The sequence below is a fragment of the Salvelinus alpinus genome, chromosome 7, assembly GCF_045679555.1.
Source record: "Salvelinus alpinus chromosome 7, SLU_Salpinus.1, whole genome shotgun sequence".
Classification (NCBI taxonomy): domain Eukaryota; kingdom Metazoa; phylum Chordata; class Actinopteri; order Salmoniformes; family Salmonidae; genus Salvelinus; species Salvelinus alpinus.
In genome coordinates, this window is record NC_092092.1 from 22,275,105 (window position 1) to 22,291,702 (window position 16,598).

General features: G+C 44.6%; 1 protein-coding gene across 1 annotated transcript in view; it reads right to left on the reverse strand.

The window, feature by feature from the left end:
• adss2 (adenylosuccinate synthase 2) overlaps positions 1 to 16,598 on the reverse strand; it is a 32,702-nt gene that overhangs the window by 6,141 nt on the left and 9,963 nt on the right. The window contains exons 2-5 of the mRNA XM_071409415.1: positions 11,102 to 11,204; positions 10,199 to 10,267; positions 10,031 to 10,081; positions 1,244 to 1,310 (exon numbers count right to left, since the gene is read on the reverse strand). Coding sequence (XP_071265516.1) covers positions 1,244 to 1,310; positions 10,031 to 10,081; positions 10,199 to 10,267; positions 11,102 to 11,204 — 290 coding nt within the window. The remainder of the gene's footprint in view (positions 1 to 1,243; positions 1,311 to 10,030; positions 10,082 to 10,198; positions 10,268 to 11,101; positions 11,205 to 16,598) is intronic.

A 16,598-nucleotide genomic window follows, 5' to 3' on the forward strand; every position in this document is an offset into this window, starting at 1 on the left:
GACTTTCTAAGGAGTATTTATGGGGCTGGAACGTCACCTGCTGCTCTGCTGCTGACTGAAACAATGTTGCTGCAATAAGGGTTGGAGAGCATCACAGTCACATGGTGCTACTAGGGGATATCTGGTGATGTTAGGTCCCTGGTCTGATGTAAGGTAGGGTATGACTTCATGTGGGAAAGGACTTATCAGTGAGAAAATAAGTGGTCTTCTGGAACTGAGACAGAGTATCATGAGTACTAACTCCTTCAGTAAAGATACTAAAAGAATGCAGGACAGGTCCACCATGAGACAAGTCACGCTCATACTACAGGAGACCTAATCCAAGCCTGTTTAATGCGGTTATCTGCCTCCCTGAGGTAAGAGTGAAGTTGTAATGCCTTAAGGTGTTGAAATTCCACAACTTGTGATATAAGCCTATAATGAGTGACTTGCCCTTGTACTACCCATGGGAGAGAAACTGGCACAATAACTAGCTGTTGAACATGTTCCAACGCTGCAGATTGTTTTGCACAAGAATTCTATCAGGGCGTTGGGCTTATTTTGATGCCCAACAAAAGCTTAAAAATGCCCAGCATATCAGAGCGATGTCCTGAGTCTAAGCCTGTGCTTACCACCCTCTTCTCAGAACCAAATTGGGCGTCTCCATTATATGACTAACTGGTAACAGTAACCTCTAATAGCTACAGTGTAGGATTTGTTTGCTTCCTCCAGATGACATTGTCAGATAGAACAGGAAAGAAACTATTTCCAAACACGAGTAATACAATGATGTATCACTATATGGGAGATCATGAAGGTTTACCATTGCATTAACCCCAGACTACAGTACAAGCAAATTATCATCACATTTCCTTCAGGCAGCACTCAAGGCAAAACTTTTAAAATACTGAAAACAGCTCCACAACAATGGCGCAGAGAGAAAAAGAGTGATATTTAACATCTCTGGAGATTTCGCAGTCAGTTGAGGTTGTTTCAGTATTTATGCTACATTTACTAAGCTAAAAAAGGTTTTTGCTGGGTATCTGCCATAGGACAGGGGAATCTTGTTTTTCAGCTCTGCTTCAAGCTGGAGTCAGTTGAGGTTGTTTCATCTAACAAGACTAGATGCATAGAAGGGCTAATATACTACACATTCGCCCATAGGAGAGGGAACTCCTGCTTTTCAGCGCTGCTGCAAGCCAAACCATTACTAAGCCATACTCTCTAATCCAGGAGAATGACAGGTGGTAGGTAGGGTTCTTACTTCTTGCCTGCTTGCTCTTGTCTCTGCTGCTCTTGAACACCGTCGACCGCTTGGTGGAAATCAAAAACTGTGGGAGGAGGTAGAGAAGGGCAAACTCACAATCCTGTCACCTCACCCCCTTTTCTGCTCCTTACTAAAACCTAGCGTCCCAATTATCTCCCCTTTCTCCCGGAAGTGTGCCCTTGTGCAGTTGACTCCTCCTGACACATTTAAAAGCATTGGATTAGTGTAAGCTTAGATGAGAATGAGTTGGAGAATCAACAATAAACTTACACCAATACTTTCCTTTTAAATCCATGAAGGGAAGTGAACAGTAGTCTCTCTCATCCAGTCAGAAATGGCCCCTCTTTCTCACACTAGTCCCTAAAGCGGCCTTGCAAAGGCACTACTACGCAATCGCTGTTTATAAGAAGTGTCCTTTTTTGGCATCTCGCTGCGTTGACTTAACCGTTTGGCACTTCTTTGACAATGAGCAGGGAGACAAAATGACTCAAGGCACAACAAGTCTAGTTGAGCAGAGTTCAACACTCAAAGGGTAAAGAAATCCGTACATACTAAGGACCAATAACAACGCAACAATCAATTCACAGGTAAGGCAATTTGCCTAATTTCTGTGAGTAAAATGTAACCTGTCAGTGCTAAATAATTTCTTTCCCGCCACACATATTCAAATAGCAAAATGGGCCGAGTTCAGGCTAGTGGAAGGAGAAGACTGAATAATGTAGCCTAATACAAGTCATGCTGATTTTACAAAAAAAGGTGCTATTTAACATTCAGAGCGAACATGACTTATGTCCTGGAAAACTGAAAGCCAGTTCACCGATTTAAAAACAGGCCTTCGGAGTGCATCTTAGGTCAAATCAGTTCTAATGTATGCACAAAATACGAAAGGGACCCAAAATAGCTAAGCTAATTAATTGGCCACTTTCATCCCCCAACCCCCAACCCCCATATAACAGAAACATGTTCCCCATGAAAGCCATGCAGCATTTTTATACGCTTGTTTATGAGGAACTCTTCTGGGCACCAGCTTTACACTGACAGTGGCATTCACTAGCTAAGAGACCAACTGTTGACACTCAAAACATTGTAATGCATTCATGATGAAAAGAAAAACATTGATAGAAATTAAGCAGACTCATTATTCCCCTTAACAGACAGCCAAACATGAGCACTGCACATCTGTCTCCAGTCCTACAGCCTTCTAAAATCAGCAAAAAAAGAAACGTCCTCTCACTGTCATCTGCATTTATTTTCAGCAAACTTCACATGAGTAAATATTTGTATGAACATAACAAGATTCAACAGACAAACTGAACAAGTTCCATAGACATGTGACTAACAGAAATGGAATAATGCGTCCCTGAACAAGGGGGGGGTCAAAATCAAAAGTAACAGTCAGTATCTGGTGTGGCCACCAGCTGCATTAAGTACTGCAGTGCATCGCCTCCTCATGGACTGCACCAGATTTGTCAGTTCTTGCTGTCACCCTCCGATCCAACAGGTCCCAGATGTGCTCAATGGGATTGAGATCCGGGCTCTTCGCTGGCCATGGCAGAACACTGACATTCCTGTCTTGCAGGAAATCACGTACAGTACGAGCAGTATGGCTGGTGGCATTGTCATGCTGGAGGGTCATGTCAGGATGAGCATGCAGGAAGGGTACCACATGAGGGAGGGGGATGTCTTCCCTGTAATGCAGTGTTGAGAATGCCTGCAATGACAAAAGCTCAGTCCAATGATGCTGTGACACACTGCCCCAGACCATGGCGGACCCACCACCTCCAAATCGATCCCGCTCCAGAGTACAGGCCTCAGCGTAACGCCCATTCCTTCGTCGAAAAACGCGAATCCGACCATCCCCCCTGGTGAGACAAAACAGTGACTCGTCAGTGAAGAGCACTTTTTGCCAGTCTGGTCCAGCGACGGTGGGTTTGTGCCCATAGGCGATGTTGTTGCCGGAGATGTCTGATGAGGACCTGCCTTACAACAGGCCTACAAGCCATCAGTCCAGCCTCTCTCAGCCTATTGCATCCAAGATGGCATAGCAGTCAGACGTCCTTTTGTCCTCGTCTTGTCGTGTCCCGTATATATACACTGCTCAAAAAAATAAAGGGAACACTTAAACAACACAATGTAACTCCAAGTCAATCACACTTCTGTTTAATCAAACTGTCCACTTAGGTAGCAACACTGATTGACAATAAATTTCACATGCTGTTGTGCAAATGGAATAGACAACAGGTGGAAATTATAGGCAATTAGCAAGACACCCCCAATAAAGGAGTGGTTCTGCAGGTGGTGACCACAGACCACTTCTCAGTTCCTATGCTTCCTGGCTGATGTTTTGGTCACTTGAATGCTGGCGGTGCTTTCACTCTAGTGGTAGCATGAGACGGAGTCTACAACCCACACAAGTGGCTCAGGTAGTGCAGTTCATCCAGGATGGCACATCAATGCGAGCTGTGGCAAGAAGGTTTGCTGTGTCTGTCAGCGTAGTGTCCAGAGCATGGAGGCGCTACCAGGAGACAGGCCAGTACATCAGGAGACGTGGAGGAGGCCGTAGGAGGGCAACAACCCAGCAGCAGGACCGCTACCTCTGCCTTTGTGCAAGGAGGAGCACTGACAGAGCCCTGCAAAATGACCTCCAGCAGACCGCAAATGTGCATGTGTCTGCTCAAACAGTCAGAAACAGACTCCATGAGGGTGGTATGAGGGCCCGACGTCCACAGGTGGGGGTTGTGCTTATAGCCCAACACCGTGCAGGACGTTTGGCATTTGCCAGAGAACACCAAGATTGGCAAATTCGCCACTGGTGCCCTGTGCTCTTCACAGATGAAAGCACGTTCACACTGAGCACATGTGACAGACGTGACAGAGTCTGGAGACGCCGTGGAGAACGTTCTGCTGCCTGCAACATCCTCCAGCATGACCGGTTTGGCGGTGGGTCAGTCATGGTGTGGGGTGGCATTTCTTTGGGGGGCCGCACAGCCCTCCATGTGCTCGCCAGAGGTAGCCTGACTGCCATTAGGTACCGAGATGAGATCCTCAGACCCCTCGTGAGACCATATGCTGGTGCGGTTGGCCCTGGGTTCCTCCTAATGCAAGACAATGCTAGACCTCATGTAGCTGGAGTGTGTCAGCAGTTCCTGCAAGAGGAAGGCATTGATGCTATGGACTGGCCCGCCCGTTCCCCAGACCTGAATCCAATTGAGCACATCTGGGACATCATGTCTCGCTCCATCCACCAACGCCACGTTGCACCACAGACTGTCCAGGAGTTGGTGGATGCTTTAGTCCAGGTCTGGGAGGAGATCCCTCAGGAGACCATCCACCACCTCATCAGGAGCATGCCCAGGCGTTGTAGGGAGGTCATACAGGCACGTGGAGGCCACACACACTACTGAGCCTCATTCTGACTTGTTTTAAGGACATTACATCAAAGTTGGATCAGCCTGTAGTGTGGTTCTCCACTTTAATTTTGAGTGTGACTCCAAATCCAGACCTCCATGGGTTGATAAATTTGATTTCCATTGATCATTTTTGTGTGATTTTGTTGTCAGCACATTCAACTATGTAAAGAAAAAAGTATTTAATAAGAATATTTCATTCATTCAGATCTAGGATGTGTTATTTTAGTGTTCCCTTTATTTTTTTGAGCAGTGTATATAATTACACCTTTCTTCGCATATCTTTTATATATTTTATTTTCCAAAAACTCAACTTCAAAACGCTTTCCTGCAACCCGCCTCACCAATTACAAAAAAAAAGTACAGTATTATTTACCTCAAATCTGAAAATCCACAATAGAAGCTAACTTGGCTAGCTAACCTGAAGCTAGCCAGAAGCTAACCTGAAGCTAGCCAGAAGCTAACCTGAAGCTAGCCAGAAGCTAACCTGAAGCTACCCAGTTTACTGACTAACGTTAGTATTTCAGCTAACCACGGTTTGTAGTCATCAGCTATTCCTTTAGCTCGATAATCTATCGCCACTTTTGTACAACGTGACTCATCCAGGAACATACCGGACCTATTTTTCTCCATATCCCCGGATTTCAACCGCAAGCTCTGGACATTTACACCTTGATTTCGCAGCTAGCTAGCTGCTACCCGTGTGTCTATTGGCTTACGTTGATCCCGGAGCAAACATCAATTATTCCGGAGCTAGCCAGCTGAAGAGTTCCATCAGCCACTCCTGGGCTACAATCACCTATCCGGACCCATTTTACTGCCAATGCGGAGCCTTCACGACTGACTACCGACGTTATCGGCCCGAGGGAGTTATCCAACTGGCAACTCCGTCGCGACGTTACCTGAACGCTCATCTGGGGCCCGCTAATCGTTAGCTGTCTTATCGGCTGCTATCTGAATAAGTATATCGGACAATTTTTCTTGGGTCACTATAACTATCTATTTTGCCAATTGGATTGATCCCCTCTACCACACGGAACCCCACTAATCTACCTACGGAAACGCACGAGGCGGCTAAAAACAGACCTCCATCCTATGCTAGCTTGCTACCCATGGCCCGGCTAGCTGTCTGAATCGCCGTGACCCCAACCAACCTCTACTCACTGGACGCTTATGATTACTCGACTAAACATGCCTCTCCTTAATGTCAATATGCCTTGTCCATTGCTGTTCTGGTTAGTGTTTATTGGCTTATTTCACTGTAGAGCCTCTAGCCCTGCTCACTATACCTTATCCAACCTTTCAGTTCCACCACCCACATATGCGATGACATCACCTGGTTTCAATTATGTTTCTAGAGACAATATCTCTCTCATCATCACTCAATACCTAGGTTTACCTCCACTGTATTCACATCCTACCATACCTTTGTCTGTACATTAGTCCTTGAAGCTATTTTATCGCCCTCAGAAACGTCCTTTTACTCAATTCTAGATGACCAATTCTCATAGCTTTTAGCCGTACCCTTATCCTACTCCTCCTCTGTTCCTCTGGTGATGTAGAGGTGAATCCAGGCCCTGCAGTGCCTAGCTCCACTCCTATTCCCCAGGCGCTCTCTTTTGATGACTTCTGTAACCGTAATAGCCTTGGTTTCATGCATGTTAACATTAGAAGCCTCCTCCCTAACACTCTGCCAACCCGGATGTTTTAGCCGTGTCTGAATCCTGGCTTAGAAAGACCACCAAAAATTCGGACATTTTCATCCCTAACTACAACATTTTCAGACACGATAGCACGGCCAAAGGAGGCGGTGTTGCAATCTACTGCAAAGATAGCCTACAGAGTGCTCTCCTACTATCCAGGTCTGTTCCCAAACAATTTGAACAATTTGAAACAGTTCAAGCTTCTACTTTTAAAAATTCACCTCTCTAAAAACAAGTCTCTCACCGTTGCCGCCTGCTATAGACCACCCTCTGCCCCCAGCTGTGCTCTGGACACCATATGTGAACTGATTGCCCCCCATCTATCTTCAGAGCTCGTGCTGCTAGGCGACCTAAACTGGAACATGCTTAACACCCCAGCCATCCTACAATCTAAGCTTGATGCCCTCAATCTCACACAAATTATCAATGAACCTACCAGGTACCACCGAAAGCCGTAAACACGGGCACCCTCATAGATATCCTAACCAATTTGCCCTCTAAATACACCTCTGCTGTTTTCAACCAAGATCTCAGCGATCACTGCCTCATTGCCTGCATCCGTAATGGGTCAGCGGTCAAACGACCTCCACTCATCACTGTCAAACACTCCCTGAGACACTTCAGCGAGCAGGCCTTTCTAATCGAACTGGCCGGGGTATCCTGGAAGGATATAGATCTCATCCCGTCAGTAGAGGATGCCTGGTTATTACAAAAGGATGCCTGGTTAACACAAAAACATCCTATGGCGTTCTGCATTAACATCGAACAGCACCTGTGATATGCAACTTTTCAGGGAAGCTAGAAACCAATATACACAGGCAGTTAGAAAAGCCAAGGCTAGCTTTTTCAAGCAGAAATTTGCTTCCTGCAACACAAACTCAAAAAAGTTCTGGGACACTGTAAAGTCCATGGAGAATAAGAACATCTCCTCCCAGCTGCCCACAAGATAGGAAATACTGTCACTACTGATAAAACCACAATAATTGAGAATTTCAATAAGCATATTTCTACAGCTGGCCATGCTTTTCACCTGGCTACCCCTACCCCGGTCAACAGACCTGCGCTCCCCACTTCTCCTTCACCCAAATCCAGATAGCTGATGTTCTGAAAGAGCTGCAAAATCTGGACCCCTACAAATCAGCCGGGCTAGATAATTTTAGAAAGGGTCCAGATTATCTGCTGAAATTGTTGCCACCCCTATTACTAGCCTGTTCAACCTCTCTTTCGTGTCGTCTGAGATTCCAAAAGATTGGAAAGCAGCTGCGGTCATCCCCCTCTTCAAAGGGGGACACACTCTTGACCCAAACTGCTACAGACCTATATCTATCCTACCCTGCCTTTCTAAGGTCTTCGAAAGCCAGGTCAACAAACAGATTACCAACCATTTCGAATCCCACCATACCTTCTCCGCTATGCAATCTGGTTTCAGAGATGGTCATGGGTGCACCTCAGCCACGCTCAAGGTCCTAAACGATATCTTAACCGCCATCGATAAGAAACAATACTGTGCAGCCGTATTCATTGACCTGGCCAAGGCTTTCGACTCTGAGAATGTGGTGATTGACATCGGCAGACTCGACAGCCTTGGTTTCTCAAATGATTGCCACGCCTGGTTCACCAACTACTTCTCTGATAGAGTTCAGTGTGTCAAATCGGAGGGTCTGTTGTCCGGGCCTCTGGCAGTCTCTATGGGGGTGCCACAGGTTTCAATTCTTGGACCAACTCTCTTCTCTGTATACATCAATGATGTCGCTCTTGCTGCTGGTGAGTCTCTGATCCACCTCTACTCAGACGACACCATTCTGTATACTTCTGGCCCTTCTTTGGACACTGTGTTAACAACCCTCCAGGCGAGCTTCAATGCCATACAACTCTCCTTCCATGGCCTCCAATTGCTCTTAAATACAAGTAAAACTAAATGCATGCTCTTCAACCGATCGCTGCCTGCACCTACCCGCCCGTCCAACATCACTACTCTGGACGGTTCTGACTTAGAATATGTGGACAACTACAAATACCTAGGTGTCTGGTTAGACTGTAAACTCTCCTTCCAGACTCACATCAAACATCTCCAATCCAAAGTTAAATCTAGAATTGGCTTCCTATTTCGCAACAAAGCATCCTTCACTCATGCTGCCAAACATACCCTTGTAAAACTGACCATCCTACCGATCCTCGACTTCGGCGATGTCATTTAGAAAATAGCCTCCAATACCCTACTCAATAAATTGGATGCAGTCTATCACAGTGCCATCCGTTTTGTCAAAGCCCCATATACTACCCACCACTGCGACCTGTACGCTCTCGTTGGCTGGCCCTCGCTTCATACTCGTCGCCAAACCCACTGGCTCCAGGTCATCTACAAGACCCTGCTAGGTAAAGTCCCCCCTTATCTCAGCTCGCTGGTCACCATAGCAGCACCCACCTGTAGAACGCGCTCCAACATGTATATCTCTCTGGTCACCCCCAAAGCCTCTCCTTCCAGTTCTCTGCTGCCAATGACTGGAATGAACTACAAAATTCTTTGAAACTGGAAACACTTATCTCCCTCACTGGCTTTAAGCACCAGCTGTCAGAGCAGCTCACAGATTACTGCACCTGTACATAGCCCATCTATAATTTAGCCCAAACAACTACCTCTTCCCCTACTGTATTTATTTATTTTTGCTCCTTTGCACCCTATTATTTCTATTTCTACTTTGCACATTCTTCCACTGCAAATCTACCATTCCAGTGTTTTACTTGCTATATTGTATTTACTTTACCACCATGGCCTTTTTTTGCCTTTACCTCCCTTATCTCACCTCACTTGCTCACATTGTATATAGACTTATTTTTCTACCTTATTATTGACTGTATGTTTGTTTTACTCCATGTGTAACTCCGTGTTGTTGTATGTGTCGAACTGCTTTGCTTTATCTTGGCCATGTCGCAATTGTAAATGAGAACGTGTTCTCAACTTGCCTACCTGGTTAAATAAAGGTGAAATAAAATAAAATTGAAAAAAATTGCGGACAGTCTGAGCATTGGAGGGATTTGTGCGTTCCTGGTGTAACTCAGGCAGTTGTTGTTGCCATCCTGTACCTATCCAGCAGGTGTGATGTTCAGATGTACCCTTTCCTGTGCAGGTGTTGTTACACGTGGTCTGCCACTGCGAGGACGATCAGCTGTCCGTCCTGTCTCCCTGTAGCGCTGTCTTAGGCGTCTCACAGTACAGACATTGCAATTTATTGCCTTGGACACATCTGCAGTTCTCATGCCTCCTTGCAGCATGCCTAAGGCACGTACACGCAGATGAGCAGGGACCCTGGGTATCTTTCTTTTGGTGTTTTTCAGAGTCAGTAGAAAGGCCTCTTCAGTGTCCTAAGTTTTCATAACTGTGACCTTAATTGCCTACCTTCTGTAAGCTGTTAGTGTCTTAACCGTTCCACAGGTGCATGTTCATTAACTGTTTATGGTTCATTGATCAAGCATGGGAAACAGTGTTAAACCCTTTTCAAGGAAGATCTGTGAAGTTACTTGGATTTTTACAAATTCTCTTTGAAAGACAAAGTCCTGAAAAAGGGACGTTTCTTTTTTTGCTGAGTTTATATAGTAGAGACTATAGTTGGGCTGAAGTCGTGGATTTAAATGCTCTTTGAATATAAAAAGAGGCCTGATGAGGCAGGGCTTACCAATGTGTGCTCTGTCTGAAATGATCAGCCTCTTCTCCCAGCCCTCCAGACCTGAACACATACGGTAGAAAAAACATTTGATATCCCCATTAAGCAACATGGCAATCTTCTAGACATGGGAGTAAAAAGGGACTTAAACTATTAAGAGGATAGCTCCTTCGTACTCACTTTTGCCTTTGCACACATTCTTCTCAGCCTCCTCGAAGAGGCCAGGCAGGTGGATCACTACCCCATTACCTGTGGGATAGACCGACACAGGCAACATGGAAGATATGGAGAAACTGATGCATCAGTAAACAATAAGGAAAGGGCAGTGAAAAACCCCATATTGAATTTGATCTCAAGTGTTGTGGGCTATAAAGAGTTAAATACTCCATCAGAAAAACAGTTCTGCTGTTCCGCTGAGCAGCGACCAATCAACATTAAGGCCAGAAATTAAACTAATGTGGAGAGGGCCATAACCTGTTCTGCACAATCAGCCTTATTTATTTTCTCATGGCAAACAGTGCTCAGGATTCTGAAGGGTTCCGAACACCTGTTTGGGCTCTGAAAGCCTGACTGTGGAGCTCAACTAGACAGCAATAGTAGACGGAAAAGGATTGATCCACTTAACATTCTATATGTTGAACTGCTGACGAGCTGTGGGTTAAGAGCCAGAGGACATATTTGTTAGGTGTTGCCAAAATGTACTAGATGTTAGACCATTAGCAAAATGAAGTTACTGCAGATAAAATGTGATCTATAGCACTCTACTGCGTCAGCCTGCGAGTTGGCTCCCAGTCAAGTCAATCACTTGTTTTGTGGCATCAGGCAAAGCTGGAGCTATTAAAATATAATACAGATTGGCTAGATTTAGACAGGAGAAGTCATTAATATTGGCTTCTTGCATACAAAAGTGTGTATGGAAACTGCACAGGAGATATAATAAACATAAACATTTATTTGTTCTGTAAAGACTAGAGATTATAACTGACGTAGTAGTAGACCATGAGGGTTACTTCACAGCTCAATTCTTATTGTGAAATCATCTTTCCTGTTCATTCCTCAGTCCAGCAGCTGTGGTCTACCCACCAATGAAAGCTGTGACCTTGGGGTTGATAATGCCACTGGGTAGAAGATGGAAGTCATACTCCACAGAGTCCACCACCACTGTGTGTCCTGCATTGTTGCCACCCTGCAGAGAGGGACAGAGTCAGTCACCATAGAGACACACATGACATCCAAAATTGTGAAACAAAAATCACACCAACAGAAGCAATGTGAAAGGCTATAGCTTTACTTTTCACAATTTAACGTTGGACATCGAAGAAAAACAAACTCGCCCCATATTTGAGAGTGTGATGTTCTTTTGAACACATGGTTTGAGATCAAGTCTGACCCTGGAATACTGACACAGACCTGAGACCAAAGAGCCTACCTACAGACATTACACCATGGTACAGATTGCTCAGTCATAGCTGAGGGACACCTGAGGACACAGGATCTACAGCCATTTTAGCGGGCAGTCCGTGGAGATACAAATCATCCACTAAAGGGTTGGTGATTCTAGCGTCTTGTCTTCATATTAGTTTACCACACAAAAGTCCATCCGAGTCTAACCATGAGTGCTTACAAAATAACATTACCCCATTTTTAAATCTAAGATGACATGAGATAAAATTGCTTGTACCCAGAGAGAGAACATCCAGTGCCTTTGGCATGAACTCTACAACTGGAGGAGTCTCCTCGTTCATAGCTGGTCTGGGGAGGGGTTGCGTGAGTGATAAATCAGTCTGGTTTTGCCCCATGCCTTCACCCAGCAATGAGCAGGCCTGGGCCCAGTTTCCCCTAAAGTATTTTAGGGCTAGGTTCATCATTAGAACCTTCGCAGGAGCATAGTTAAATCTCTGAGCTGTTTCCCAAAAGCATTAGTAATAAAGTTGCACTTGAAAATGCTCGTTATTTACCAACTGCCTCAGACCACTCGAGCAGACCACTAGAAACAGCTAAGTGCGTTGTTAAATGTTTTTATTTGCCTGCATGCGTACCTTTATTCACAGAAGATCTTCGTTAAACATAGAATCATGTTAATTTCCATGTTAAGTTATTTTGCTGAGTTTCCTGTTTCCTTTTGTGAGGGTGGATACTTAGTTTTTGCCGGAACTCTAAATTTGTAACACTTATGAACTCAGAAGTTAATCAAGCAGCTGACCGAACTACACAAAATTTTACTTCTGGGTTAGCCTTCCAGAAATTAGCTTTAGAATAAGCCGCCTCAATATTTGCAGCCATATAAGTGGTCATCTCTCTAGGAGCTGATCTGTTGTCAGTACTGTGGAATAATTCTAATGTTATGGTAAGATTTGAATGGAGAAAGCTGATCTGAGAGCAGAACTGACTTTTGATCATATCAGTACACACATGCTCCAACGACACACTTAGTTCTTTCGAGGTGGTGTTTTGGAAAACGCATGTAACATCTTTGGCCATTATAGGAACAACGCATGGTTAAAACACTTGTAAGCTTAAGCTCCATCGCTATCGGGAAAGCGTACCCTGGGCTATTCCTGGCCATGGCAGTGCTTGGAGGAGTGAAGGGGTGTGCGTAGATGCCTCTCCTTTTTTATTGCATTTATGATGTGCCCCCAGCTGCCTGACCTGCAACAGGGGGCCGCGCCGGACGTGTATCGTTACTGCCGTTCGGTGACGGCTGCTTTCAACGAATGGGACCCACGTGGTTCGTGAGGTTTCAACACGTGAACATAGGCTGACCAAAAAATATGACATGCAAATCTGAGAATGTGGATAGATTTTTAAATTCTGCCTATACCATGGCTTCTACCTTTTTATCAGTTTGAGATATGGCCTCATCTCCCACTGCTGCATACTTTCCATTTGTTACTTCAGGCTTGCTTGACCCACTTGGCAGCTATTGCCATGAAGGCATGTATTATATGCGGCAATAGTTCACTCAAAGAGACTTGCTGAGATGAACCAAGTCGTAATTCCCAACAATAACCTGGAACATTCTCTAACGTGATATGTATCCATTCGCCTCCCGTGACTGTCACAGGACTGCTAGTCTCCCTTGGACGACGTCCAATGTTCTCCACCTAAAATTGGCTGGTGCGATTAATCCCATTGGGTCTGAAGGGGCGAGGGGGGCACAGGGAAGAGCAGCCTCTGTGTGGCAGGATTTGCAGGTGGTAGGATTAGTCCATGGCTTGCCACTTTAGCACCTCAGTTGAAATAGTCACAGAATACCATCAATTTAGTGTTTTCCTGAATAGCATGCTTGTGACAGCGTAATTTCCTATGAACTGATATAGTTAGGAAACTTTATTAATTTGACCATCTACAGTTCTGAACCTGGAGAGTAATGCAGCCACATTGACTTACAGCTCATTCTGAAAGTATTCAGACCCCTTGACTTTTCCCACATTGTTACGTTACAGCCTTATTCTACATTTCCCCGCACACAATACCCCATAATGACAGGCTAAGAAATCTTTGCATATTTATATATATAAAAAAATGATATCACATTTACATAAGTATTCAGACTTGGCTCAGTACATTGTTGAAGCACCTTTGGCAGTGATTAAAGCCTCAAGTCTTCTTGGGTATGAAGCTACAAGCTTGGCACACGTATTTGGGGAGTTTCTCCCATTCTTCTCTGCAGAGCCTCTCAAGCTCTGTCAGGTTGGATGGGGAGCATCGCTGCACAGCTATTTTCAGGTCTCTCCAGAGATGTTCAATCAGGTTCAAGTCTGGGCTCTGGCTGGGTCACTCAAGGACATTGAGTCTTGTCCCAAAGCCACTCCTGCATTGTCTTGGCTGTGTGCTTAGGGTCATTGTCCTGTTGGAAGGTAAACCCTACGCCGCAGTCTGAGTGCTCTGGAACAGGTTTTCTTCAAGGCTCGCTGTACTTTGCTCCATTCATCTTTCCCTTGATCCTGACTAGTCTCCTAGTCCCTGCCGCTGAAAAACATGCCCACGGCATGGTGTCAGGTTTCCTCCAAATGTGACGCTTGGCATTCAAGCTAAAGAGTCCAATCTCAGATTCATCAGACCAGAGAATCTTCTATTCTTTAGGTGACTTTTGGCAAACTCCAAGTGGGCTGTCATGTGCCTTTTACTGAGTAGTGGCTTCCTTCTGGTCACTCTACCATAAAGGCCTGATTGGTGGAGTGCTGCAGAGATGGTTGTCCTTCTGGAAGGTGGTTGTCCATCTCCAGTCTTCACAGAGGAATTATAGAGCGCTGTCAGAGTGACCATCAGGTTCTTGGTCACTTCCCTGACCAAGGCCTTTCTCCCCCAAATGCTCAGGTTGGCCAGGTGGCCAGCTCTAGGAAGAGTCTTGGGGGTTCCAAACTTCTTCAATTTAAGAACAATGGAGGCAACTGTGTTCTTGGGGACCTTCAATGCTGCAGAAATGTTTTAGTACCCTTCCCCAGATATAGGACTCAACACAATTCTGTCTTGGAGCTCTACGGACAATTCCTTCAACCATATGGCTTGGTTTTTGCTCTAACATGCACTGTCAACTGTGGGACCTTATATAGACAGGTGTGTGTCTTTCCAAATCATGTCCAATAAATGTAATTTACCACAGGTGGACTCCAATCACGTTGTAGAAACATCTTAAGGATGATCAATGAAAACAGGATGCACCTGAGCTCAATTTCAAATCTCATAGCAAAGGGTCTGAACACGTACGTAAATTATATTTCCGTTTTTATTACATTTGCAAACATTTTAAAAAATCCTGTTTTTGCATTGTCATTATGGGGTAGTGTGTGTAGATTGGATTAAAATGTTTCCCCCCCTCATTTTACAATAAGGCTGTAACCTAACAAACTGTAGAAAAAGTCAAGGGGTCTGAACACTTACTGAATGCACTCTATATATACACACACACACGGAATAATGAATCTTTCTATGACCCTCTTGTTTCTCTGATTTGTCAGTGTTTTTTGGGTTATGCCAATAGCTTGGACATGATCCTCCAACATAACATTTAAATAATTGAGATCACTAGAGGGGTTCTGAACAACCTGCAATTACTAGATTAGAGAACTCAAAAAAAGCATACACCCAGAACTAGAAAACATCTCCATAGCAACGATGTGCCAAACACAACAGTGGTCCCATGTAAAGCATTAGGCCTAGCTATGTAAAGAGATCTGTTACCTATTACTAGCCAGTGGGGCGTTTCCTGACAGACCAATAGGCTCAATAAATGAAGAAAAAAAGGTACAATAACTGACAACGGTAGAGGTAAAATGAGAGTAAAGGTTCTTTCAAGAATAATACAGCCACACAAACACACATAACCCTGCGGTTCTCTTCCTCAGGTTGCCAAAATATAGGCATGCTAGAGAACCTGTTTAACCTCCACATGCAATGGATTGCCTGAAACAGGACACTAAGACGGCAGGTGGCAGGACTGTAACATGCTGACCACACCGGTTGCGTGCGCGAGGGTTGCAAAATAAATTGACACATACATGTTGTTCAATCATTGCACCCACACTGCTCACGAGCATCTGCGTGGCCAGGAGCTAAAATAGAAATAGGTTCTATTTGTGACGCTCAACGTGCTGCAAGTCTGGCCTCTCCCATCTCCTCATTGGTTTTAAGAGCATATACCCACGTGCCATCTCATTGGTGTTGAGGAACATATACCCACGTGGGTGATTGAAAGATTAACTGACCCAGTCGTAGTACTGCACCGTAAAGTTGGTTGCCAGCCGCCATATAAAGTCCAAATAAGTAAAAAAGAAGCCTGAGGAAGGAGTAGGGATGAGAAATGAATGTGGTTTACCATTTTAACTGTGGATTAAAAGTCGGAGTAGAGGAACCTTGTGCATTTCAGGTAACAGCCCAATGTTTATAGCTAGCTAAATTGCCATAAACGTTTAATGCTTTGACATATCCCCAAACTAATATAATTGGTTCAGAGTATGTTTTGATATTTCAAGCTGCGTGTCCTGATCACTTCTGGTGTGGGTGAACAAAATCAACACGCGCCTGTCCGGTTTGGTCAGCATGTAAGAACCCTGCTCTAAGGACATGCTCATTCTCACACCGTGGAGATATCTGTGGACCAGGGAACAAACCCAAATTGCTCTCTATAACCAGGTTTCCATCCAACCTTTTTATGAGTGTAAAGTACATGACGGATTTTTTTTTTTTTTTTTAACGTGTCACGACAGGGCTGGTGGAAACAGCACGTCAGTAAACTTTCCAAATAACTTATCCATAACAATGTAGGTAGCCTAGCCGCACTGTATCTGCTAGCTGTTGGCTAGAGCGCTAGTGCCAAGACCAGAGCAGACATAGTCGCTATACAAAACAACATTTGTTTCTGACAGTAGAGTTGAAAATGTGATAGAAACTCAACCATAAAAGTTACTTATATGTGCACTGTGTCATTACACACAGCCATTTATCCACAACAAGTCAATTTGATGGAAACATCTCAGGTGAGAAAATGTGCATAATGTTTTTATGGTGATTTTAGAACATTGGCATAAAAATCTGTCGCCAACTGGATGGAAAGCTCATGAGAAATGTCTGTCTTTGT